Consider the following 27,970-nt stretch of genomic DNA (forward strand, 5'->3'; position numbering starts at 1 on the left):
ATCACCTGGAAAACATCACTGGTGACATTTCTGTGGATTTGTTTCTAGATTTTTCTATGTATATACAGTTTGAAAAAGTGCACAGATACTGCATACCTTGCTTTATGGCATGTTTAGTTTATATCACTATTACTGTCCAACACCCCTGCTTGTAATGGCTAGGTAGTGTTCTGGTATATGGCGCTACCTCTTCCTACCTCTACTTTCTTATCGTTGGACATTTGTATTGTGCTCCCCCTTAGAAATTTTTTTGCTATTGTAAACAACGCTTTGTAGAATATAAAGAGCTCTAGTGGTACAGTGGTTAAATACTTGGCTGCTGACTCAGAGGTCAGCAGTTTGAGCCCACCAGCTGCTCCATGGCAGAAAGATGTGGCAGTCTGCTTCTGTAAAGATTACAGCTTTGGAAACCCTATGGAGTAGTTCTCTGTCCTATAGGGTTGCTATGAGTAAGAATCAACTTGACAGCACACAACAACAACAACAACATGGAGAATATTACTATGTCTAAATTTTTGCTCAAATTTATGATTCTTTTCTTAAGATAAATTCCTAAGTGGAATTTCTAAGACAATTGGTTAAGGCTTTTAATGAGCATTTCCAAATTGCCCTTTTGTTGTTAGGTGTCCTCAAGTCGATTTCGACTCACAGTGACATATAGGCCAGAGTAGAACTGCCTCATAGGGTTTTCTAGGCTGAAATCTTTACAGGAGCAGATCTCCAGTTCTGCTTTCTAGTGGAGCTGCTGGGTGGGTTCGAACTGCTAAACTTTTGGTTAACAGCTGAGTGCTTAACGGTTGCACCACCACAGCTCCTTCCAAATTGCCCTAGAAAGAGTGTGTCAGTGCACATTCCCACCAGCTGTAAGCAAGAACCCACTTCCCTCACTCTTGCCAGCACTTGGTAGCATTGTTTGATTTGCCAATTGGATAGGAAAAAGCGGCTTTCAACATTCTCTCTTTGATTACTGGTGAGGTTGAATATTTTTCATACATACATTGGTCATTTGTATTTCTTTTGTGAATTGTCTGTCTACGCCCTTTACCTGTCCTTTCAACTGGGGTGAATTTCATGGATTTCCTCATAGACACTAAAAAAAAAACAAACCCGTTGCCATCGAGTCGATTCCGACTCATAGTGACCCTATAGGTCAGAGTAGAACTGCCCCATAGAGTTTCCAAGGAGCACCTGGTGGATTCGAACTGCTGACCTTTTGGCTAGCATCCGTAGTACTTAACCACTAAGGCACCAGGGTTTCCTCATAGACACTAAGCACCTTTAAATCTTGATCCTTTACTAGGATCAAAAACCCATTGCCGTCGAGTTGATTTTGACTCCTAATGACCCTGTAGGACAGAGTAGAACTGCCTCTTACGGTTTCCAAGGAGCACCTGGTGCATTCGAACTGCCGAGCTTTTGGTTAGCAGCCACAGCTCTCAACCACTACGCCAGCAGGGTTTCAGTTCTTAGCAAATTGTCAAACTTGCCCACTTCCTGTTTTGTTCCCTTAGCCTCCCTTTTCTGGGTATTTTTCCCAGAAAATGTCTTTCTAGCTCCTCAATGTACCTTCTGTTTAGTTGCGCAAAAATCTAGGGTTCCACTGATAGGAGTAGAGCTTTTGAAAAGTCACCACTGAGAACGAATTAATGGAATACAGTGATTTTCCAACTTTCTGTAAGGATCAGCCAGAGCTGCTTTCTTGACTCTTAAAGGGAAGACAAAGACACTGGCTGAGTCAGGCTGCCTGGGTCCCCAGCCCCTCATGGACTGGAGGGCTTTAGATCTTTAGTATTTCTAGACCAGAGACTTCCAGATTGGGTTCAGGAAGAAGGAATGAAACAAAGAAATATTAAGATATTCAAATAATTGCACTGGTTAACAAAGGGTTAAGTTTGCTTTTCATCTGAAATTATACCAGCTTGGTGTTTGGCTATTGGAGGTTTTTGGTAAAGAAAAATGGGGAAGATAATTATTTCTTTGTATGTGTAGTTTGGTAGAAAACATATTCCAAACCATGGGGTATGGATGATAAGAGAAAGCGAGAGGAAGGGAACATTCTCAGTGTATATTCCACCTTCTCCCAACCCACAAGGTAGGGTGGATTGTTAGGGAGACTTGTTCCTCTCCCACCACTCCTGGGGGCTGTCTCCTGAAAGCCCGAGGCAGGGCCTGGCTGATAATCAGCTGAAACCTTCCTTCACACCTGCTCCTCAGAGAAGGCATTCCAGGCCGACCCACTGACCCTTTGACCAAAGTGATAAGCAAATAGTTGCAGGAGGGGAGGGGGGTGAAGGGGACCTGGACCTTGATCAGGTTTCCAGGTGGTTCTTCTGAAGGGGATCTCATATATCATGCCTAAAGGCATGGCTGTGAGGGGAGCTTGCCCTACTTGTGGGTGCAGAAGGTGAGCTGCGGGGTGCTGGGACGGCTGCTCTGGAGAGAATATCTTCCTCACTGCAAGGCTGGTGGTCTGACAGCCCACCATGGAGATTGCTGTTCCCTTTCCAGGTTCCTCTTTAAACAGACTTCGCAGAGAGGCGCCTAACATATTCCTAATACATTGGGGTGATGGCTGTCAGGGCTGCCCTCTTCCCTAATGGAACACTGTAAGGGGGTGGGGGGCATCAGCAAAAACAGAGACAGAAGGTTCACAAAGAAGGACGTAGAAGTTGACCATCCTCACAGTTTTGTGAATGGAGGCTCCTAAGATGAAGTTCAAGTTCTCAAGTGGTAGGTAAATATGGCTGCATCTGGACGTTAGGGAAACTAGGCAGCAGGACCAACCAAATGGCTTCGCCTTTTGATTTTCTTTGTGTCTGATCATTGGGGATCTGTTGCTGGGGACTGAGGAGGCAGGTTGATATCACTACCACAAATAAAAACTGTTGTCATTTGTTGTAAATATAAGGTATACACTAAAAAAAAAGATCTGTTGCTGGGGACTGAGGAGGCAGGTTGATATCACTACCACAAATAAAAACTGTTGTCATTTGTTGTAAATATAAGGTATACACTAGTACATACTAAAATAAATACCTAACTATTAGATAAAATGACAATTATGTACCACTGCTAGCATCCTGCCTACCATCACTGGTATGCAAATGCACTCTGGGAAATATTAGCAGTCCCTATTCTGAGAAGAAGGGAAAGTGGAGGCTAGGAGGGAGGGGCGAAAGGCTGGTAATGATATTTGAGCTCTCTTCATGAGTCCCTATTTCACTTCATCTTTACAGTATCTCTGGGAGGGAGGGAAAGCAAGTATTGGTTACATAGACGAGGAAACCAAGGTCCAAGGTCAAATGGCCAGTTGCTGATGGAACTTTGACTAGAATTTGGGTCTCCTTATTCTTAGTCACCTCATGCTGCCCGGTTATTCTTCATCTTTTTTTGGCAACTTGACTGTAGTTCCCAGAAGGTGTTAGGGACTGAGAGCAAAACCTCATTAATTTTACAGTGTCCCTCCCTTGTCATGTTTTGAACACCCTGGGTTATTATCAAAGTGGAATGTGACTTCTGATTGGCCCAATCAGAACAGGGTCGCCCAGTCAGTTGCTAATGAAGTTCACCCAGGATCTCCGGCATCTTTTGTTTTTTTGGAAATGAATTTACACCAGGATCGTCAAGGGAAGAACAACTGAATTTCTCCCTTTGGCTGCTTCTCTGTGTGCCATTGAAGCCCAGCTGGGTGGGTGGGAGGTGAAAAAGAACTGGAAGGAAGTGGCTGCCATCGTTGCTTATCACCCTGACCACCTGAGGAGTATCTTGGCACTTGGTGAGGCTGGGTGCCCACCAAGTGTGGCCCAAGCCCAGGCCCAGTCCTTATCCTCTTTTTCAGGCCACTTCACGTCTTTCTTCCTTATCAAGTTGGTTCTCTTCTCGTCACCTCCAAGTAGTCTCCTGTTTAGCTAATTTCCTTTTCTGAAAGGCCCATCCTGGCTGATGGTAACTCAACGATGAACTTAACCCCAGAGGTATCAGTGACTAATAGGTCCAAGGTCTGCCTCCTGCCAAGGGTATCTATAATTTCATGGGGGATCTGGGCCCCCTAAAGTCCACAAAATCTGCACACGTGAATTCTTACCAGTGAAATTTCAGGCACTGGGGTTGAACTATAGTAGGGCTTTCATGGTATCAGCTGGGTGTCGTTCAGTTCATGCCTCAGATTCATGAGCACTTGGCCCAGTTGACAGTCATAGTGAGATGCTGGAGAATTCTCCCAATACTCCACATAGACATCTGGGTAACTTGACTTGTCCTGCTCTTGGGCAGGACAAGACCAAGGGCAATTAGCCTGACGCATAAGCAATCATAGCCTGAGAGTTCTAAGGGGCCATGGAGGTCAGTTGGGCCAACCTCCTTTTGAATCAGTAACCCCAGCTACAGCATCTTCACCAGTTGCATCTCCACCTTGGTTTGAATTTAGCATTTCTTGTGTTGTACACAGTTCCCAAACTTCCAGCGCACAACTTTCTACTGCAAAGCAGCCCTGGCTGCCAGAAAGATCCTTAAATTAAGCTCCGTGCTCTCTCCCATGGCTTCTGCTTATTTCTTCGGCTCCTCCTCTAGTACAACACATGTCTACATACCAGTCCCTTAGCTGATGAAGACAGCCTTCTCTCCTTTTGGGGCTGCATCCCCAGGTTCCTTGGCCTCTCTCTGTGACACATTTTCCACCTTCTCTCTTCTCTGGCCTTGCTCACTGTGTAGGCTCTAGTTTGTCAATGCTCCTCATGAAAGTAGCTACTAGGCTAGAGCCCTGTGTTCCAGAGGGGAGCCAATCAGTGCAGAGTGCAGAGGGCCTCCCTGTCTCAATCATCCTATTTATTTTGTTTAAATTTTATTTCTTTTGTTGTTGTTGAGAATATACACAACAAAGCATTCCAATTCAACAGTTTCTACATGTATCACTTGGTGACATTGATTACATTCTTCAAGTTGTACAACCATTCTCACTTTTCTGAGTCGTTCCTCCCTCATTAACATAAATGCTCTGCCCCTAAGGTTCCTATCTAATCTTTCGAGTTGCTATTGTCACTTTGATCCCGTATAGATAGTTCATAAAAGAGCATAATGGTCAAGGCAGACATGTTTTACTAGTTAAGCTAAACTATTGTTTGGTTTTAAGAAGACTTCAGGGGATATTTTTGGTTTAAAGTTTAAAAAAACTATATCAGGGCAATAGTTTCAGTATTTCATCCAACCTTCAGGTATCCAGAAAGTCTGGGGTCCATGAGAATTTGAAATTCTGTTCTGCATTTCCTCCCTTTTGATCAGGATTCTTATATAGAATACTTAATCAATCATGGAAGAAAAAATAGGGACAACGTTAGGAGCCCTAATACGAGGCATAAACAGAACACAAAACATTACCAAAAATGACGAAGAGAAACCAGATAACTGGGAGCTCCTAAAAATCAAACACTTATGCTCATCTAAAGACTTCACCAAAAGAGTAAAAAGACCACCTGCAGATTGGGAAAGAATTTTCAGCTATGACATCTCCGTCCAGCGCCTGATCTCTAAAATCTATATGATTCTATTAAAACTCAACCACAAAAAGACAAAAAACCCAATCAAAAAGTGGGCAAAGGATATGAACACGCACTTCACTAAAGAAGATATTCAGGCAGCTAACAGATACATGAGAAAATGCTCTCAATCATTAGCCATTAGAGAAATGCAAATTAAAACTACGATGAGATTCCATCTCACTCCAACAAGGCTGGCATTAATCCACAAAACACAAAATAATAAATGTTGGAGAGGCTGCGGAGAGATTGGAACTCTTATACACTGCTGGTGGGAATGTAAAATGGTACAACCACTTTGAAAATCTATCTGACGTTTTCTTAAAAAGTTAGAAATAGAACTACCATATAACCCAGAAATCCCACTCCTCGGAATATGCCCTAGAGAAATAAGAGCCTTTACACGAACAGATATATGCACGCCCATGCTTATTGCAGCTCTGTTTACAATAGCAAAAAGCTGGAAGCAACCAAGGTGTCCATCAATGGATGAATGGTTAAATAAATTATGGTATATTCACACAATGGAATACTATGCATTCATAAAGAACAGTGACGAATCTGTGAAACATTTCATAACATGGAGGAACCTGGAAGGCATTATGCTGAGTGAAATTAGTCAGAGGCAAAAGGACAAATATTGTGTAAGACCACTATTATAAGATCTTGAGAAATAGTATAAACTGAGAAGAACACATACTTTTGTGGTTATGAGGGGAGGAGGGAGGGAAGGCAGGAGAGGGTTATTTACTGATTAGTTAGTAGATAAGAAGTACTTTAGGTGAAGGGAAGGACAATACTCAATACACGGAAGGTCAGCTCAACTGGACTGGACCAAAAGCAAAGAAGTTTCCGGGATACACTGAATGCTTCAAAGGTCAGCAGAGCGAGGGCAGGGGTTTGGGGACTATGGCTTAAGGGGACTTCTAAGTCAATTGGCAAAATAAATCTATTATGAAAACATTCTGCATCCCACTTTGAAGTGTGGCGTCTGGGGTCTTAAATGCTAACAAGCGGCCATTTAAGATGCATCAATTGGTCTCAACCCACCTGGATCAAAGGAGAATGAAGAACACCAAGGTCACACGATAACTATGAGCCCAAGAGACAGAAAGGGCCACATGAACCAGAGACTTACATTATCCTGAGACCAGAAGATCTAGATGGTGCCCGGCCACAACCGATGACTGCCCTGACAGGGAGCATAACAGAGAACCCCTGAGGGAGCAGGAGATCAGTGGGATGCAGACCCCAAATTCTCTTAAAAAGACCAGACTTAATGGTCTGACTGAGACTAGAAGAATCCTGGTGGTCATGGTCCCCAAACCTTCTGTTGGCCCAGGACAGGAACCATTCCCAAAGACAACTCATCAGACATGGAAGGGACTGGACAATGGGTAGGAGAGAGATGCTGATGAAGAGTGAGCTACTTGTATCAGGTGGACACTTGAGACTGTGTTGGCATCTCCTGTCTGGAGGTGAGATAGGAGGGTAGAGAGGGTTAGAAACGGGCAAAATTGTCATGAAAGGAGAGTCTGGAAGGAGGGAGCAGGCTGACTCATTAGAGGGAGAGTAAGTGGGAGTATGGAGTAAGGTGTATATAAGCTTATATGTGACAGACTGGCTTGATTTGTAAACTTTCACTTAAAGAACAATAAAAATTATTAAAAAAAAAAAAAAAAGAATACTTAATCAAAATGTTCAGTATTGGTAGCCAAGAACCATCCGGTTCTTTTGGTCTCATGGTGAAGGAGGCGATTGTTCATGAAGGCAATTAACCTCACATTCCATATCCTCCTTCTATTCCTGACTCTCTTTCTTCCTCTATTGCTCCAGGCAAATAGAGACCAATTATTGTGCCTTGGATGCCTGCTTACAAGCTTTTAAGACCCCAGGAACTACACAATGAACTAGGAGGTAGAACAGAAGCACTAAACGAGTAATTAGGCCAGTTAACTGGGATGGCCCATGAAACCATGACCCTAAAGCAAAAGGAAGAAATGATGAAGTAAGAGTTGAACAGAAGATTTCAAAGGCTGCTCAAGAAGACGAAGTAAAGTATTGTAATGACGTGTGCAAAGACCTGGAGATGGAAAACCAAAAGGGAAGAACATGCTCAGCATTTCTTAAGCTGAATGAACTGAAGAAAAAGTTCAAGTTTCTAGTTGCAATATTGAAGGATTCTGTGGGGAAATTTTTTTTTTCTATTTTTTTAAATTGTGCTTTAAGTGAAAGTTTATAAGTCAGTTTCCCATACAAAAACTTATACACACATTGTCAAGTGACCGTAGTTGCTCTCCCTACAATGTAACATCACACTCCCTCTCTCTACCCTGTATTTCCTGTGTCCATTCAATCAGCTCTTGTCTCCCTCTGCCTTCTCATCTAACCTCCAGGCAGGAGCTGCCCACATAATCTCATGTGTCTACTTGAGCTAAGAAGCACACTCCTCACCAGTATCATTTTATGTCTTATGGTCCAGTCTAATCTCTGTCTGAAGAGTTGGCTTCGGGAATGGTTTTAGTTTTGGGCTAACAGAGAGTCTGGTAGCCATGACCTCTGAGGTCCCTCCAGTCTTAGTCAGACCATTAAGTCTGGTCTTTTTCTTATCTATGGGGAAAATATTAAACAATGCAGGAAGCATCAAAAGAAGATGGAAGGAATACACAGAGTCACTACTGCAAAAAAAATTGCTTGACATGCAAACATTTCAGGAGGTAGCAAATGAGCAGGAACCAATGGTACTGAAGGAAGAAGTCCAAGCTGTACTGATGGTATTGGCAAAAAACAAGGCTCCAGGAATTGATGGAATATCAATTGAAATGTTTCAACAAATGGATGCAATGCTGGAAGTGCTCACTATCTATGCCAAGAAATTTGGAAGGCAGTTACCTGGCCAATGGACTGGAAGAGATCCATATTTATGCCTATTCCCAAGAAAGGTGATTCAACTGAATGAGGAAATTATCAAACATTATCATTAATACCACGTGCAAGTAAAATTTTGCTGAAGATCATTCAAAAGTGGATGCAGCATTATATTGACAGGGTACTGCCAGAAGTTCAAGCCAGATTCAGAAGAGGATGTGGAACCAGGGATATCATTGCTGATGTCAGATGAATCATGGCTGAAAGTGGAGAATACCAGAAAGATGTTCACCTATGTTTTATTGACTATGCAAAGGTATTTGACTCTGTAGATCATAACAAATTATGGATAATGAAGAATTGGAAATTCCAGAACATGTAATTGTGCTCATGAGGAACCTGTACATAGATCAAGAGGCAGTCATTTGAACAGAACAAGTGGATACCACGTGGCTCAAAGTCAGGAAAGTCATGCGTCAGGGTTGTATCCTTTCACCATACCTATTCAATCTGTATGCTGACCAAATAATCTGAGAAGCTGGACTATATGAAGAAGAACATGGTATCAAGATTGGAGGAAGACTCATTAACAACCTGCAATATGCAGATGACACAACCTTGCTTGCTGAAAGTGAAGAAGACTTGAAGCACATATGGATAAAGATCAAAGACTACAGTCTTTGGTACGGATTACACCTCAACATAAATCAAACAAAAGTCCTCACAACTGGACCAACAAGCAACATCATTATAAACAGGGAAAAGCTTGAAGTTGTCAAGTTTTTTACTTGGGCCCACAATCAACACCCATGGAAGCAGCAGTCAAGAAAGGGTATTGGATTTCATCAAATGCTTTTTCTGCATGCATAGAGATGACCATGTAGTTTTTTTCCTTTGTTCTATTGATGTGGTCGCTATGAGTCAGGATCGACTCAACGGCAACAGGTTTGGGATTTTTTTTTTTGGTATTGATTTGGTGTATTACACTGATTGATTTTCTAATGTTGAACCATCCCTGCATTCTGGAATAAATCCCACTTAGTCATTTTTTTTTTTTTAAGTCACGGTGTGTGACTCATTTAATATGCTGTTGGATTCTGTTTGCTAGCACTCTGTTGAGAATTTTTACATCTATATTCATAAAAGATATTGGCCTGTAGTTTTCTTTTCTTGCAGTGTCTTTGTCTGGTTTTGGTCTCAGGGTTATGTTTGCTTCATAGAATGAATTAGGGTGTATTCTTTCCTTCTCTATCTTTTGGGAGAATTTAAACAGTATTGATGCCAATTCTTCTCTAAATGTCTGGTAGAACTCCCCAGTGAGGCCATCTTGTCCAGGACTTTTTTTGAGGGGGAGATTTTTGATCACTGATTCGGTCTCTTCACTTGTTATGGGTCTTCAATCATCCTACTTCTTTTAATGCATCCTAAATTTTCATTTTACCACCTGTCTGTCACTGTGTTGTACTGTGGTGGCTTGTGTGTTGCTATGATGCTGGAAGCTATCCCACCAGTATTTCAAATACCAACAGGGTCACTCACAGTGAACAGGTTTCAGTGGAACTTCCACACTAAAACAGGCTAGGAAGAAAGGCTTGGCAATCTACTTCTGAAAATTATCCAATGAAACCCTTAAGGATCACAACAGAATATTGTCTGATATAGTGCTGGAAGATGAGCCCCTAGGGTAGAAGGTACTACACAACAACTATGGACTCAAACATACCAACGATCATGGAGATGGTGCAGAACCGGGCAATGTTTTGTTCTGTTATACATAAGGTTCTCATGAGTTGGAGCTGACTGGATGGCAACTAGTAACAACAAAATTTTCATTAGTTATTTTAAACAGTCACAATATACCTTTGATTTGGATTCAAAGCACCCATGTTTACCTGGAAGAAGATATGAAAATGTCATCTCCACCCCAAGTCCTCAGTTCTTGCTCAGGACTTCAAGCCTGCTGGAGAACCTCCCAGATTGTCCTGACATCCTGAGTCATCCCCATACGAGTGGGCAGGGGTGGGTCCCAGCCTTGGCAGGCTCAGCCCCACAGCTCGATGCCATGGTTCAGGCATACATCACCCCTCCTGATGAAAGATCTCAGACACCCCTGCAGCCTGAGTAGGGCGTGGCCAGACACCTCTATTGCTTCTCCCTCTAATGCAGGTACTGGAGACCTCTGGGGCCTGTGGACAGTTGGCAGCTGCTTTTTCAGTATGTCTGCTTCCACCATCCCTGGGAAGCCTGCCCCGGCGAGCGATCTGCTGCGGAAATGCAGTGCATTTTCCCGCCGGCCATCTATCTCTTGGCATCCCTCCATTGCCATGGAGGCCTGACTCACCTGCAGAATTTCTCCCATCCTGTCTGGAATGGCTCACCTCTTGATAATTCAGAACCCAGAGGGGGCAGACTGGCTGCACGCCTTAGTTGTCCGGCTCTGACATAATAAAAAATACCACCAGTTGGTGGCTTTAAAGAACTGGAATTTATTTTCTCACAGTTCAGAAGACTAGGAGTCTGAATTCAGAGTAGCAGCTCTATGGGAAGGTCCATCTTTGTTTTTTTTTTCAGCTTCTAGTAGCTGCCAGCAGCCTGTGGTGTTCTTGGACTTGTAGAAGCATCAGCCTCCACTGTCACATGGCATGTCTTCTTCCTGTGTCTCTGCATCTGTGCGCTCCTGTATAAAACACCGTTCAGGAGAGATTAGGTTTGGGACCCACCCTGCTCTGCTATGACCTCATGAACATAACAAAAGAAAAATTTTATTTCCGAGCAGGATCATGTTCACAGGAGACCCCATGTGTTAGAGTAGAAGTGAGCTTTGTCAGATTTTCTTGGCTGTAATCTTTATAGGGAGTCCCTCAGTGGCGCAAATGGTTAAGCGCTGTACTGCTAGCCACAAAAGATGGCAGTTCAAACCTACTCGGAGGCACTTTGGAAGACAGGCCTGGCAATTGGTTTCCTAAAGGTTGCAGCCTTGAAAACCTTATGGAGCAATTCTACTGTGCACACATGGGATCACCATGAGTTGGAGCTGACTTAATGGCAACAACAACAACAACAACAACAGCAGCAACAACAATCTTTAAGAGAGCAGATTGCCAGGCCTTTCTTCTATGGCATGGCTGGGTGGGTTTGAACCACCAGTCTTTAAGGTTAGCAGCCAATCAAAAACTGCTTGTGCCACCCAGAGACCTCAGTACAGGGGTTAAACCTGTTGCTGTCGAGTTGATTCCGACTCATAGCAACCCTATAGGGCAGAGTAGAACTGCCCCATAGAGTTTCCAAGGAGCGCCTGGTGGATTCGAACTGCCGACCTTCTGGTTAGCAGCTGTGGCTCTTAACCACTGAGCCACCAGGGCGCTAGTACAGGGGTTAGAACTTTAATATATATTTCAGTGGGACAAAATTCAATCCATTACACTGCATGTACAGGCACACTGATGGCAGCCCCTGGCCTGAAGATAAGCATAGTCTCCCAGGCAGTGATGCCCTCCTGAGCTGCCCTTAGATGCTGGGTCTGGGGATGAGGACGTGGTCCCAGCCCTCAAGGTGCTAACAGTCCAGGGGAGGACACAGATTCCCATAATACAGGGTACCAACAAGGATGCTTGTGGGGCATCATGGTTAAGAGCTCCTGGCAGGTCTCAAGTCATGGAGTCCTAGGTTCAAACCCCAACCTATTAGCTGCATGACCTTGGCAAAGAACTTCTGTAGCCTTAGTGTCTTCATGGGTACATTACAATTAGTATCTTACTAAAAACCGATAGCACTACTATTGTTCCCATTTTGCACATGGAGTCCCTGGGTGGTACAAACGGTTAGTGTGTTCAGCTGCTAAGCTAAAGTCTAGAGGTTCAAGTTCGCCCAGAGGCACCTTGGAAGAAAGGTCTGGCTATCTACTTCCAAGAAAATCAACCATTGAAAACCCTATGGAGCTTAGTTCTACTTTGACATACATGGGGTTGCCATGTGTCAGAACCAACTCAGTGGCAACTGATTTTTGCACATACCGTAAGGGATGAGGCGAGTAAGCACAGGCAACCTCTCTACCAGCCTCCTCCGTGTCTGGGTCTGGTGCTAGCAGCAACCATTTCTCAACCTGTTTGCTCAGACAGTGTTGGCTCCAGTGTCTCTGGCAGATGGTGTCTCTGAAAACTGTTCTCTCCTGTTCTAATAAACCATGAGGAGGTTTCAAGGGACCCATGGGAAGTAGAACTGAGGCCTGAGAGACAGGATGTGACACCCTCTCCCAATCTGTTCCCAGACCATGAAGCGGAAGCCATGCCACCGACAGCAGTTTCTGGGGTCTGCACCCCATCTCATCAAGGCTAACAAGGACCTGCTCTTCCCCTGCCCTGGGGTCGCTGGCCTGATGGCTGCCTGGGTGGGCTCTCCTGCTCCCAGAGCTTGTTTCCAGTCAATGAGAACAGAAAACTGTGGACCTTCCATTAAAGCATGTGCCAGGGTCAGAGGAGAGGCCAGGGTCAGCATCTTTCTCCTGCCCCAGTTCTCCTCCCTCCTCTACTTCAGTTTTCTCCACTCCACCCAAACCCCACTGGATTTAAGCCCCAGCTTCCCTGGAAGGCATGACCTGCTCCCTCTGCCATTGGTCTCCTCTCTCCATCTCCAAACTCTGCCAGAAATTAAAGTCTGTGCCACATACTGTAGTACAGGGATTCTCAGTGGGGTACCCACTCCCCTGGGCTCTCTACAGGGCATCATCCCCCAGATTCTCAGTGGGGTCCCCACTCCCTTGGATTCTCTACAGGGCACCCTCCCCCAGATTCTCAATGGGGCATCCCCTTCCTGAATTTTCAACAGGGCACCCTCCCCCTCAGACTCTCAGTGGGGTACCTCCCTCCCTGGATTCTCAGTAGGACACCCCTCAGATTCTTGATGGGGCACTCCCACTCCTGAAGGCAATTGGGAGATGGGTAAAGAATCTTATGGGCAGGAAGGGGAACTTGTCAATTGGCTCCTTGAAATTCAGATGAGCTTGATCAGTCAGAGCCAGAATGCACCCCTGTTGCTGATGGGGTGGGTTGTAGCCCTCAGGTGTTTTGAGATGAATGGCTCAGAAACACCTTTATCTAGTTGCCTCTTTGGGATCTAACTACTTAGTATGTGTCTATCTGGTCCCTCCAAGCAAGGTTTCTCTGAGGGCCAGGGCTGTGGCCTCCTCCTACCACCTGGCGATCGCTCTTTTACTTGTACCTGCTGGCTTGGCCCTTGGGATTTAGGGACTTGGGTGAACATTGGTAAGAACTAGGGTTTGTGTGTTTGGGAGGAGGGTCGTGTGTAGACACTCTCATTTACAAAGACCAGCAGAGAGTTGGGTGGAAAGAGCTCTGCTGGAGGACAGAGGCCTGGGTTTTAGTCTTGCCCTTTGGTAATTGTGTGATTTTGGGCAAGTGACATGTCTGCTTTGGGCCCCAGTTTCCTTTTCTTACCAGGAGAATGTTGGGCCAGAAGCGCTCTGGGAGCCCTTGGAGTGCTGGCTTCCTTTGGTGCTCTGCTAGCTGAGTGCCTCCTCATCACTCCTGCCTGGCTCCCAGTGTCTCCCTCCCACTGATTTCACTCCCCCACTTTGATGTTGTCACTTTTGCTGTGACGTTCACAGGGCACAGCACCCAGCCTCCTCTGTGTTTGTGCAACTGATGAGCACGTGGTGGAGAGATACAGGCAAAGAGCACACCCCTCTCTGGACCCTGGGAAGCTCAGAGCACCTCCCTGAGCCTGGGGATGGGAGTAGGGGCAGCAGGGAAGCATCAGGGATGGGGACATTGGGTTAGGTGGGGCCTGGTAAGACAAAGTGAGATCTCTGGGTAGATTCAGGATGACCAAGTGTAGATTGAAGGAGCAACTTGGGCTGGGGTATTGTCACCTGATGGGGAGATGTGTTTAAGGCTTTCCCCACCTGGCCTTCTCCCTGCCAATATGATGCCATTTCCTGCCTTCTGGCCAACGAATTGCCCCCCAGCCTAACACCCCCCTCCCAACCTACGCACTCTCCCACCTTGAAAAGAGTTGAGATGATGATGTGGCTTAAGTGAGTACTGAGCCCACATCCGTCGCTTTGGGAAAGCTCTGCCAACTTGGCAGTGAGACAGGCCTCTGAAGCCAAGAGCTGCTTCCCAGCTGGCCTGGGGGCTGTTCACACCCTGAGGCTGTCAGAACCCAGGCACAGCAGCTCATGTTTCAGATGCAGGCCTCATCCATAGAGGACAGGGCCCCCGCATTCTGAGGGACCGGTCTCTGAGCAGATCCTGCCCCTCACCCCTGCTCCCAGCTGGGAACTCTTCCCTAGGCTTCCTTAGAGACAAGCTGTCTTCTAAAAAAAAAAAACTAGGGGGCATTTAATCTTCTTTGGTGGATTAATACTGAGTATAGCTGCAGCCAGTTTTGTCTTATGCTCTACAGAGGCTGGGGACTGGTCACTGGAAAAGCTGGTGCTCACAGTAAGAATCAGCAGGTTGGCAGGTGGGTGGGAGCACGCAGGTGTGGGCAGGGGCAGGCAGTGTGTTCATCAAGACACCCAGTCTGGAGCAAATGCATTGGCTTTTCCTTTTACTCCAAATGGGACAGCCAGGGCTGGGCTGAAGGCTGAGCAGAGACTGGGAAAGCAGGGAGCAATAGGGTTGTGATTGTTCTGAGCACAATCGCTGTTTTCACTCCTGGTTACTTTATCAGGTAACCAGGTTATAATTTCATATGGCCCCTGCCTGCTGTGCTCCACAATGGTTATTATACAGCTCCAGATGTGCAGCCAGACTTGGCAATACTGTGTTGGGCCCAGGGCCCAGAGGGCATTTGAGGAAAGGGCAGGATAAGAAAGGGACTATGATGAACATGTTAGGGACACACACAAATTGTCCTGACCTGCAGTGGATTACCAGCCTGCCAGAAGACTGCATGCTGCAAAAGCAAACACACAATGAAAGCAGCCCGGACAGTTGCTGCAAAAACCATCCAGATGAGGGCTCTGCCAGATAGACCAGCAGTCCGGCTATAGTCCCAGATTCTAGTGGATGATACCATAGCCTGGTTAAAGTATCACTCCCTGGGTCAGAAAGCACATGGGACTATAAATTCTGAGCTCTAGTTCTGGCTTTGCCACCTAATAGCAATGAAACCTGGGCAGATCTCAGTTCTTCTTCCATCCTCAATTTCTTCCTCTGTGAAATGGGTGGACTAAATCATCTCTTTGGGTCTTTTCAGGATTAGTAGTGTTTGCCTTCAAAATGAAAGAAAGAAGGATGGCCCTGGTGCTAGTCCTCTTCCCTAGGGGTAAGAGAAGATTGGCCTTTGGTAGCCTCCCTTCTGCTGTAGATACTTCTCTCTGCATTTCATTGCTTCCCCCCATACTTCCCATCCTCCGCACAGTCCCCACCCTCACCATGAGTTTGGTGTCTGGACTCGCTCTCTCTGTGGTCAAAACCTGGCACTGCCGCGCTGTGAGCTATGCAAGCTTGAGGGGATTCCTTAAGCTCTGTGCCTCTATTTCCTCATCTATAAAATGGGAATAAAGGAATTCCCATCTCTTAAGGCGATCGAGCTGATTAATTGAGGAAATGAGCATAAAGGACTTTGTGCTGGGCATAGAGGAAGTGCTTGGTAAATGGCGGCAAGTAGCATCGTTGTCGCTCCTGTTGTTAAACTCTGGTGTTTCCCTTTCTTCTGACTCTGAGATGCAGACTCAAAATTCTGGCCTCTCAGAATTGGAAAGGACTTGGGAGCCACTCAGTGCCAGGATCCCCTCTAGATTCTAGACAGGCTCATCTACACCCCTGGAGACAGGCTCATGACCTGGACTGCAGCTGACCCACCTGCTGTGGGTGCCTCCCTTCCAGCCCTCCTCCCACTCCCTGACAGCTCCCCTTCACCAGCTTCCACACTGTCCATAGGGGCCCTGAACTCCACCTGCTGGGGCACTGCTTGGGAGGCATTGCGCCTCAGAGCCCTGTGCAGGTGGCCCCAGGCCCAAGGGGCTTCAGGGCGGGGAGAGCTGGGCTGCCTTGCAGGATTCTCTTCCAAACTTCTCCACAACAGCTCCCCACCTACCTATCCCCTCCCACCCAGCACTGCAAAAAATCATCACAGGAAGGAGTAGGCAGGAGAGAACAGCTGGGAATGAGGCCCCAGTGAAGAGGACAGAGAATTTCAGAAAGGCCCTTTTCTACCCCTCCTCCATTTTACAGAGGAGAAAACTGAAGCCCATGAAAACTCAGTGACCTGCTGTTGCTCACGTGACCTAACCCTGGGACAGAGCCAGCCTCGCCCCCTGATGCCACTGGCGCTCCTCCAATGCCCCTGCTCTGTCCTGCTCTGAAGCTCACATATCAGTGGTCAGTGAGCATTTACTGGGAGTGTCCTAGGCACCAGATGCTGTCCTCAAGGTGAAGAGATAGGGCCCTTCTTTCTAGGAGCTCAGAGTCTAGAGGGGAGAGAATCAGGCCAGTAAAAAAAAAAAAAAAATCATAAGGCAGAGGAATAGAATATTCTAGGCGGGGGTGGACCATGCCCCACGAGAGTGTAGAGGAAGGGGGAATCAGGGGGCGATATCTAAGCTGAGACTTCACGGACAAGGAGGAGTTTGCCAGGCTTTGGAACGGTGTGAGGGTGTTTGGGGAGGTGAGTCAGCATGAAACATGTTGGCAGAGCCTCATTCACAAGGCTGGGAATGGAGCCTCCAACTCACATGCTTCCCTGTGGCTTCAGGCCCCCGGGAACTGCCAGCCACTCTGTTCTTCAACTTGACAGCCAGACCTCTGGGGATTGCATGAAATTGTATATTTGCCCCATATGTTGTTATCTGGGTTTTAAAATAGATGTTTAAAATAATCTTTGTTTTTTTCTGTTTGTGGAAATAACACCTTTTCAGTGCTGCCTTTTATACACATGAGAATCTGAATTTATGATACGGATGCTTCTTAGGCCCCCTCCAACTGTGGGTGTCCACAGCAGCCACCAGTGGCTTCCTGCTGTAACCTCTCCTCCAAGCTCCAGGTGTTAGCCGGAGTGAGCCCCTGGCCAGTCCTCAATCCTTCCTCTAGCTCAAATCCACTCTGATCAGCTCAAGAGCATCTGGTGCCAAAGCCAACTTGAGGGTATAAGGGTGTCTAACATGTGCATGGGCTGGCTTTAAGCACGTCTTATAGACTGGCCACAGAGGACATGAAAATTGGACTTCTTCAAGTATTTACTTTGTTCTTTGTTTTTGGGTGCTGTCGAGTCGATTCCAACTCATAGTGCCCCCATATAACAGAGTAGAACTGCCCCATAGGGTTTCTAAGGCTGTAATCTTTATGGAAGCAGATTGCCACATCTTTTTCCCTCAGAGCAGCTGGTGGGTTCGAACCACTGACCTTTTGGTTATTTACCAAGTGCTTAACTACTGCACCACCAGGGCTTCTTGTATTTACTTTAAAACCCGGTGCCGTCGAGTCGATTCCGACTCATGGCGACCCTATAGGACAGAGTAGAACTGCCCCATAGAGTTTCCAAGGAGCACCTGGCGGATTCAAACTGCCGACCCTTTGGTTAGTAGCCGTACTTTAGGTGACCATAATCTTTAGTTTTCAATTACAGGAAAAAAAAAAAATGCCATTGTGAAAAATGTCAAAAGTACAAATGAAAAGAATTGAAAATCTTCCATAATCCCATCACACAGAGATAATAGCTCACTTTTTTTTGAGTATTTACTCAATGTCAGCCATCATTCTGGTCTATCTATCTGTCTGTCTATCATCCATCCATCCAACCATCTACCTACTTGCCTATCCATCTATCTACACATTTAATTTTCACAACAAGCTCATGAGGGAAGTACTATTATTGCCTACATTTTCCAGACGAAAGAAACTGATGCACAGAGAGTTTACATAATTTGCTTGTAAGTGATGAAACTAGGATTAAACCCAGAGCCTTGAATTTAATCACTGTGTAGTATTACCCTAAAGACTTCCCTGTTAATATTACGGTAAATTTCCTTCCTGTTATTTATTATTTTTTGTTGCATGAATGTATTAAACACTACATATTTATTATAAAAATGGTATTGTGTTATACTCAATTTTGTAGCCAGTTATTTTCATTCAACACTATATTACTGAATAATCTTCTAAATCATTATTTTAAATAAAATAGCTGTATAGTATTCCATGAATGGATATATAATTACCCTAACAATCTATTTTGGATACTTTTAGGTTGTTCCCAATTTTCTGTTATTATGGTAATTCTGTGATAGACATCCTTGTAGTTAATCTATGAACACAATTATTTCCTTAGTATAAACTAATTGTTACACACAGAGATTGAATAGTTGGTTCAAGGGGTTTGCAAAATGTTAAGGCTTTTGACATGTACTACCCTCCTGCTCCCCAGAAAGATTGTCTGTCGTTCTTCCAGCAGCACGTGAGAAGTGCTGGTTTTCCCAGCCCTTGCTAACCCTTTCTGACTGTGGGAAGATAAACTCTAGCAGCAGGGTGGAGTCTGGGTTAAAAGAGAAGAATGAAGCCAATGTCTTTGCAATGCCCAGTTGGATGTAAAGCAGCAGGAGTGGAGAGCAAGGCAGACAAGTGACTGAGGGGCCTGTGGACATAGCTCTGCAGGGCTGGCAATGAATTGGATGGGAGTGGGCTGAAGATGAGCTGAAAGGAGTGAAACACTATCTCCTCCGTACTACATTTCAACACCTGATAACATCAGGCTTACATCAAATAGTTTCTTAGAAAGATAAACTAGCTTTATATCTATCTGGGGGTGCTGAATGGGGTAGAAGCGTTTTTTCTTGATTACTATCCGTGAGCAACTATGAATGGCTACCAGTTGGTACTGAGTTGATCCCTACTCACAGCAACCCCCTGTGCGTCAGAGTAGAACTGTGCTCTCTAGGCTTTTTAATGGCTGATTTTTTTTTTTTGGAAGTAGATAGCCAGGCCTTTCTTCTGAGGTGCCTCAGGGGGATTCAAACTGCCAACCTTTTAGTCAGCAGCTGAGTATATTAACCATTTCCACCACTCAGAGACTCCATGACTAAGTGATGTTTTAATGACATTGCATAAGCAGGCTCAACTGAAGTCAAATCCATGGCTATGTGCAAGCACGTGTTAAGTGACAAATAAACAATACAGACACCACGAGTTCTAGAGAAAACACCATAGGATGGAGAGGTGGTGGTAGTGCTGGTACAGCCTGGGGCTTAAGCTAGACCTGGCAGGATGCGTGCCACAGCAATTAAGAGAGTCTTCTTGTTCAGGGCCCTTGAGTTTGAACTTGTACTTCATCCTTTTTAACTATGAGAACTTGGTCAAGTTCCTTAACCTCCTGCTTCCATTGCCCCAGCAGTAAAATGGTGACAATAATAACAATAAGGCCCATCACTCTGAGAATTAAATGAGATAATAGATACGACTGGCCCATAGTAGGTCCTCAGTAAGCATTATTATTATTGTGATAGATGGGTGTCTCTGTGAGGACACAGAGCTGAGGGCTTTCTAGGGAAAGCAGACAAGGTCAGAGAGGTCAAGAGAGCTGGAAAGATAAAGGGAGTTATGGGAGGAAAGCAGGAAAAGATGGCCTGGGGTTTGTTTCCCTGTTGTCCGAATCTTGTGTGTGTGTCGGAGGAGTTAGGAGTGTATGAAAGGAGCCCTGGTGGTTCAGTGGTTAAAGTACTCGGCTGCTTACTGAAAGGTCAGCAGTTCAAACCCACCAGCTGCTCCTAGGGAGAAAGATGTGGCAGTCTGCTTCCATAAAGATTTATAGCCTTGGAAACCCTATGGAGCAGTTCTACTCTATCCTTTAGGGTCGCTATGAGTCGGAAGCGACTTGACGGCAATGGGTTTGCTTTTTTGGTTTCCAGAAGCCATGGAGACCTGTGGGAGGGTCTTGAGTAAGGAGATGATGAGAGGGTGGGTTGGACATATGGAGGTGGGAGAGGCTGGGGGGAAGGAGGAGGAGACAGCCACAAGAACCTGGGAGGGCAGTGACGGGTTCTGGATCTGAGGGTAAGAAGAGGAAAGCTTCTGGGCAGCCTGGGGGGAGGGAAAAGGCCAGAGTCCATGGCCTGAGTGGGTATTCATTGATCTGTGGCTGTATTAGTTTCCCAGAGTTGCCATAACAAGTTCCTGTGGGAACCAGAACCTGTGTAAGGTGGAAACCTGTCAGAGAAGGAAAACTCAAATATTTCCCACTAATAGAGAGTGAGAAAAAAGTGGTAAGGCTGCACCCTGTCAAAGATGGAAACTTTGGAGACCTGGAAAAACAAGGCAGCCCCACCAAGCTCCGAGCTCCGGGTCTCACAGGTTTCACTGTACCACAAACTGGGTGGCTTAAACATGAGAAATTCGTTCTCTCACGCTTCTGGAGGCCACAAGCTTGAAATCAAGTGTCAGCAGGGACACACTCTTTTGAGGGTTCTGGGGGGGAAAGCCTTCTTTTCCTTTTCTAGTGTCTGGTGGTCCCAGGTGCTCCTTGGCTCACGGCAGCCTCACTCTAGTCTTTGCCACTTCACGTGGCCATCTTCCTTCTACATCTGTGTCTATTTCTCTTCTTGTAGGGGTACCAGTCATAAAGAGATCAGGGCCAATCTACTTCAGCATGACCTCATGTTGACTTAACTAATTACATCTGCAATAGCCCTATATCCAAGTAAGACTACATCCTGAGTTCCTGGGGGGAGGGGGTGGGTTAGGATGTCAATATATCTTTCAGGAGGAGCATAATTCAAGTGTAACAGGGGCCAGGACCTGGCATGCCTGACCGCCCCTCCAGGTCACCTCCGCAGGCCTGAGTCCTTAGGGAGCCTTCCCTGGCTGGGAGAGAACATTCCTACTTTTCACCCACCCCCAGGGCAGCCCCGCTGAATTTCTCTCCCTCACCACATTCATCTCCTCCTCCACAGTGCCTGTGACATCTCACGCAGACGGTCTTGGCTCTTAGCAAGCGGAAGTGAGGGGTGTCAGGGTGTGAGCCACTGGGGATTCATCTGGGGGTGGGGTACTTCAAGCCAAACTGTCCTCTTTCCAACCCTTCCCCCCACCCCTCACCTGCTAAAATAAACAAAGCCACGTTCTAATGAAGCAGCCGGATTTGGGAAGGGGTGAAGGCAAGGGGACTAATCGCCTTCCACTGGTTCATTCATGATTCTCTGCTTCTTAAAAAAGCCGGAACCATGTGAGCACCTCAGAGGCTCAAACGCATTGGGTGTGGGATGGTCCCCTTTCATGCAGCAAGTGAGACAGGCTTGGTTACGGGGCATATGCTCAACTTCTGTCCTCAGAACACGATGAGTGGCTCAGCCAGCTCAGTTGTGCAGGCGGCACCAGGATTTGGGGCTCCCTCCAGCCCCCTCGTGGATGTGCCTCCCCTCCCACAGCCCAGGGTGGCTCTCTGGAGATGTGTTCTGTCGTTGCTATGTGCTGACTGTTCCAGACAGAGAGCAGGGGAGGCTGCGGGGGTGGCCGGTGCACCCGGCGCAGGGAGGGAGCGGGCCTGCCAGTGCCTGCCTTTTCTGGAAGCCCACGCAGGCAGCTTCCGGATGGCCTGTGGGGACAGATTTCTTGTTTGGAGCCTACACTTCTGCCATGGAGTCTGTGGAGGGAAGAAAGGTCAAGGCTGGGCTTGTGCATATGCTGGGCAGGGAAAGAGGGACACAGACAGCCCTCAGCTGCGGTCTTGAGGCAGGCCATCTGTCTTTAGGCTGCAGCTAATTCTACTGGCATAGGGCCCCACCTCAATTCTGTGTGGCTCTGGAAGGCACCCTTGTCATTAGCTTATAGGCTGGGCTCATTGTATATTGTTTGGGTCAACGCTCAAATTAGTTTGGCCTTTCTGAACTCACACTGACTTTTAGAAGAGGGAGGTCACTGCCTACGAGGTAGGGTTGCTGGATTCAGACGTGCAGGTTCTGCACCGCACAAGTGTATGTAAGGAGACACCTTTCACATCATTGTGGATTTGTGTATTTATGACAATTATCCAATAGAGGGCAGTAAAGTGTCTTGAAGAACCAAAAACCAAAAACCTGTTTCCATCAAGTAGATTCCAAATCATAGTGACCCTGTAGGACAGAGTAGAATAGCCCCATAGAGTCTCCAAAGAGCAGCTGGTGAATTCAAACTGCTGACCCTTTGGTTAGCAGCTGTAGCTGTTAGCCCCTGTGCCACCAGGGCTCCGTTTTGAGGAAGGGATTCTTTTTGTGTGTATGTATGTGTAGGTGAAAGTTGACAGGGCAAATTAGTTTCTCATTAAACAATTAATACACAAATTGTTTTGTGACATTGGTTGCCAACCCTGTAATGTGTCAACACCCTCCCTTTCTCCACCCTGGGCTCCCCGTTTCCATTTGTTCAGTTTTCCTGTCCCTTCCTGCCTTCTCATCTTTGCTTTTGGGCTGGTGTACCCATTTAGTCTCGTATACATGATTAACTACAAAGCATGTTCCTCACGTGTGTTATTGTTTGTTTTATAAAAACCTATTGCCGTTGAGTAGATCTGACTCATAGCAAACCTATAGGGCAGAGTAGAACTGCCCCATAGGGTTTCCAAGGAGCAGCTGGTGGATTCGAACTGCTGACCTTTTGGTTAGCAGCCTGAGCTCTTAGCCACTGCACCACCAGCGCTCTATTTGTTTTATAGACCTGTCTAATCTTTGTCTTTGGCTGTGGAAGCCCTGGTGGTGTAGTGCTTAAGTGCTATGGCCCATAACTAAAAGGTTGGCAGTTCAAACCCACCTGGTGCTCCTTGGAAACTCTATGGGGCAATTCTACTCTGTTCTATAGGGTCGCTACGAGTCGGAATCAACTTGACAGCAACAGGTCTGGTTTTTGGTTTTAATCCTTGGCGGAAGGGCAAACTTTTTGAATGACTTCAGTACTGAGTTAAAAGGGTGTCCAGGGGCCATACTCTAGGGGTGGGAGGTTCCTTTTTTTAAATTTGCACAAAGGCACCGTATAAAAAGGCCAGTAGTATTGTTGTTTTTAGTTGTCATGGAATTGATTCCAATTCATGGCGACCCCATGTGTGCAGAGTAGAACTGCACTCCATAGGATTTTTAAGGCTGTGACCTTTTGGAAGCAGATTGCCAGGCCTGTCTTTCAAGGCCTCTCTGGGTGGCACCTCTGCCAACCTTCCAGCTAGCAGTCAAGCACTTAGCCATTTGTATCACTTTGCGGAAAGGCCAGAGGGATAGCAGTTCTAGAGAGATTTTCGTAACAGATAATACACAAAGTGGGTAAATCACAGACCAACCTAGAGCTGGCTTGGAGACCAATTCTCATAATTCACCACCAGACCCTGTTTCTCCTGAGTTAGCTCAAGAAAGTAGATGGAGTCTTTGCTATCCCCTCCTCAACTTGACCTTCTCCTCTTTCCCATCTGTTTCTTGCTCACTCTCAGCCAGGCTATGAGCTGAAGGCACAATGCCTAAGACTGCAAAAGTGGTGCTGCCAACTGTCTCAACCTTCAGGAAGGAGGTGGGCCGGGGGGCTGGGACTCTGGAGGTCCAAATTTAATTTTTATCAATTTCACATATTGGGCATAGAAATCTATAAAAAAGAATCCTGCTACATTAAAAAAAAAAGGGCGGGGGCGGTTAGAAAAGGCCACTGCAGGAAGGGAAAAGGGAAGGGAGAGTTGCCTTAGCCCTTGGAGTTGTTGGTTGAGTCAATTCTGAAGCATAACAACCCTATAAGACAAAGTAGAACAGCCCCATACGGTTTCCAAGGAGCGGCTGCTGGATTCAAACTGCCAACCTTTTGCTTAGCAGCCAAGCTTTTAACCTCTACACCAGAGTTGTTGGCGTCCCCCCCAAATCTGGGAAAGTCTCCCTTCTGTGACCACACGTACCAACCCCTGCCCTTTGTTCCTCACCATAGGCAGGTTCCACGTGGAGAGACCTTGGCAGGGTTCATTGTGTTGTCAAGTTGACTTTGAGTCCCTTCCCTACTGGAGGCCACAGCCAAGGCTGAGACATTTGAGGGCTACAGAGAATGAACTTCTGTTCGATGAGTGGAGCAAAGATACAGGAAGTATGTGTAGGTCTTTTTAAAGAGGCCATTATCAGTGCCTCTAGTTTTTGCATTGGTTATGGCCTTGACAATTTACATTTAAGTTTGATTTTCATCTGCAGAATCCAATTTTCCCAGTGAATTTCTACACCGTGGCTCCAGTGTGGAGAAAGGATTAGAGAGGGCAGAGTAGATGCAGTGGACTCAGAGGCTATTTCAGTAGTCAGTGGGAGATATGCTGGTGAGTTGGTTCAGGGTGGCACCTAGGGTGTGGGCTGATTCACTATCCCAAGGCAACATGTTAGTAGAGGAAAACAGAAGGTTCCTCTACCTGTGATTTGTGCCAGACATACAGTTTAACAATGACTATTTGAAGCCACTGTCAGGTGGCTGGTTTCTTGCTCTGTTATTGAGAACAAACAAACAAACCAAACTCATTGCTGTCGAGTCGATTCCAACTTACAGTGACCCTATAGGACAGAGTAGAACTGTACCATAAGGTTTCTAAGGAAAGGCTGGTGGATTCAAACCACTGACTTTTTGTTGGTAGGCAAGCTGTTAACCACTGCACCACTAGGACAGTAGTGGTGATAATTCATGCATTACTGGAAGGAAGAGTTAGACAGTGTGGTCACTACTTTGGGGCATCCATTGTTCTCTCCTCAGGATCCTTAATTGAGCCAAGGCTTTCTGTGTCGTCATTCCCAGGTAACAAGTATGAAGTCAAGGTATACACTGGTGATGTAATTGGTGCAGGGACAGATGCTGACGTCTTCATCAATATCTTTGGAGAGTATGGAGATACAGGTAATGGGTTTGAAATCCTTTCTCCACAAGCCATGCCCAGCACTGCTTTTAAGTGAGTTTTTTTTCCTTCAATCCATGCAGAGACAAGAGGGTCTGGTACTGGGCTCAAGCTCATGAAAAAAGTCAGTGTTTTGGACTTGAAAAGGGCAGTAGAAAAGGAGAGAATATGTTGAGCTTGATGAAACCACCTGAGGAGGAAGGCAGCTTGGGGACCCTTCTGTTGAGCATCTCTCCTCTTCTTTGATGTAGTTTGTCATGGCCTGTCCTGGGCATCAGGGCACCCATTTTGTATTGTAAATGTATGTGTGTGATGTGCTGTCAGAATAAGGTATGCTTGGTTTTGGGGTTGATTAAAATTGTCTGCATCCCTAGACTATGAACAGACCCAGGCTCTACAACCCCAGGGAACTCATTCTCACTTACTCTCTTCATCTACCCCAGCTCCATGCCCATCTTGAGTTATATTTTGAGAAGCAGCTTCACACAGCCTGGTTCAATGCAGTGCTTTGGGGCAGGTCAGAATGGAGCTGGGGATAGAATTAGACTTGACCTCATAGGTGAGACAGGAACTGAGGGCACAGGCACAGGTGCAGGTGTTGGCAGAAGTTCAGGCCAGTGGGACTGAGAAAGGAAGTTTTCTCCTGTTTCAACCAATTTTGGGGACTCACATAGGAGTCAGAAAAGCTAAGATACCTATGAATTTTGTACACAATATATTAAAGAATTCAAAATCCATTGTTGACCTTAGAACAAAGAAAGGGAAATCCGCAGGTGTCATAAATGAAGAGAGACATAAAAACCAAAGTGTTAACTCTAAATAGACACCATGGCTCTTGGAAAGAGGGACTTTCATGCTCAGTAACCTAGAGGATGGGTTTTCATACTCATTTGGGGTCAGATAATGAAGCCCTGGCCCTGCATGAGGCAAGAGACTCATAATCAGAATCTGACATAAAACCAGGAACCCTGAGGGCTATATATTCAATGAAGAGATAGACCGAGAAAAATATGCTCTTTACTACAGTAAACGAATCTCTGCAAGGTCTTTAGATTAAAATGTATATATTGAAAAATTGGTGCCTTGGGCCTACATCACACGTGGGCTTGAAGTCTGATTTTACACTACAGTTGTGATTTGGGAACCCTCATACAGAAACTGGTTCCCTTGGGTGCTTGGCAGAAACATTTGTAAGACTACATGAGATCCCCACAGATAAGTAACGAAGATGAGTTCACTTTCCAAAACTACAAAACACAAAAAGACTTAATCCACCATGACCAAGCACCAAAATGCACAACAAACAATGAGATTAAAATTGACAAGAATTTCAGTATTCTTGAATGGAGTAAGCTGAGAAAAGCTATAATGTAAGTGTATTTAAACTAACTTAAGACATGAAAGAAACTATTGAAGAAAATAAGGGACCATGGAAAATATGGTAAAATACATATACATAAAAAAAAAAAAAAACAGAATTACAGGAAATGAAAAATACAGTTACCAAAGATGAATACTTAATAGATGAATTAAACAGCAGAATTAGATACAATTTAACAGTGATTAGTAAACTGTAAGATAAATATAAGCAATTACTCAGATGTACCACAAAAAGAGAAAAGGTTGGAAAATATAAATGAGAGGTTATGGGACATGGAGGGGAGAATAAGAAGTTCCAATAGATGTTGAACAGAAAATATAGAGAATAGGTGAGAGGAAATATTCAAAGAGATAATGGCTAAATCTTTTTCAGAATCGACCAAAGATATGAATCCTCAGATTGAAGAAGAAAAATAAGTCATTGACAGGATGAATAAAAATAAATCTTCATTTAGATATATTGTGATGAAACCAAAGGCAAAGAGAAAAATCTTTAAAGTAACCCTATTTGGCAGATTACCTTCTTTAAAAACAATAATTAGGCTGATAGCTATGATGGTTAAGGGTGTGTGTGTCAGCCTGGCTGGGCCATGATTCTCAGTTGTTTGGCAGTTATGATGTAGACGTAGTTTGGCAGCTATGTAATGATGTAATCACAGCCATGATGAGATCTGATACAATGTAACCACCTCTATGATGAGATCTACTATGAACAGCCAGTCAGCTGAAATGGAGTTTCCTTGGGGGTGTGGCCTGCATCCAATATATATGGACTTTCTGGCAAAGCTTGCTGGGTTTTGCTCTGCTCTGGATCCTGCATTTGGCTTGTCATTATGTGACCTCCAGTTCTTGAGACCCGAGCCAGTAGCCTGCTGTCTGACCTGCCAATTTTGGGTTTGTCAGACCCTGCAGCTATGTGAATCAGGAGAAGCCTCCAGCCTGATGCCTGACCCATGGACTTGGGCCTTGCCAACCTCTACAACTGCATGAGCCATTTCCTTGATATAAATCTCTCTCTGTGTGTGTATATCTCTCTATATATATATACCAGAAAAACCTGTTGCTTCCGAGTAGATTCCGACTCATAGTCACCCTAAAGGGAAGAGTAGAACTGCCCCATAGGGTTTCCAAGGAGCCACGGGTGGATTTGAACCGCCGGCCTTTTGGTTAACAGCTGAGCTCTTAACCACTGTGCCACCAAGGTTCCATACACACACACACACATACACATACATACACATATACATACATACATACATACTATATATATATGTAATCACACTTCACCGGTTTTTCTTCTCTAGAAAACCCAGTCTAAGACATGAGCAGGTTTCTATCATCAGCCTATAGAGGTCATGAGTCCATGGATAATA

At 45.5% G+C, this 27,970-nt stretch overlaps 1 protein-coding gene across 2 annotated transcripts in view; it reads left to right on the forward strand.

Annotated features, from left to right (window-relative positions):
- Positions 1–27,970, forward strand: part of LOXHD1 (lipoxygenase homology PLAT domains 1) — a 169,046-nt gene that overhangs the window by 18,499 nt on the left and 122,577 nt on the right. For both annotated transcript variants that reach the window (XM_064294569.1, XM_064294570.1), the window contains exon 5: positions 25,121–25,219. In XM_064294569.1, coding sequence (XP_064150639.1) covers positions 25,121–25,219 — 99 coding nt within the window. The remainder of the gene's footprint in view (positions 1–25,120; positions 25,220–27,970) is intronic.

The sequence above is a fragment of the Loxodonta africana genome, chromosome 11 (genome assembly GCF_030014295.1).
Source record: "Loxodonta africana isolate mLoxAfr1 chromosome 11, mLoxAfr1.hap2, whole genome shotgun sequence".
Lineage (NCBI taxonomy): Eukaryota > Metazoa > Chordata > Mammalia > Proboscidea > Elephantidae > Loxodonta > Loxodonta africana.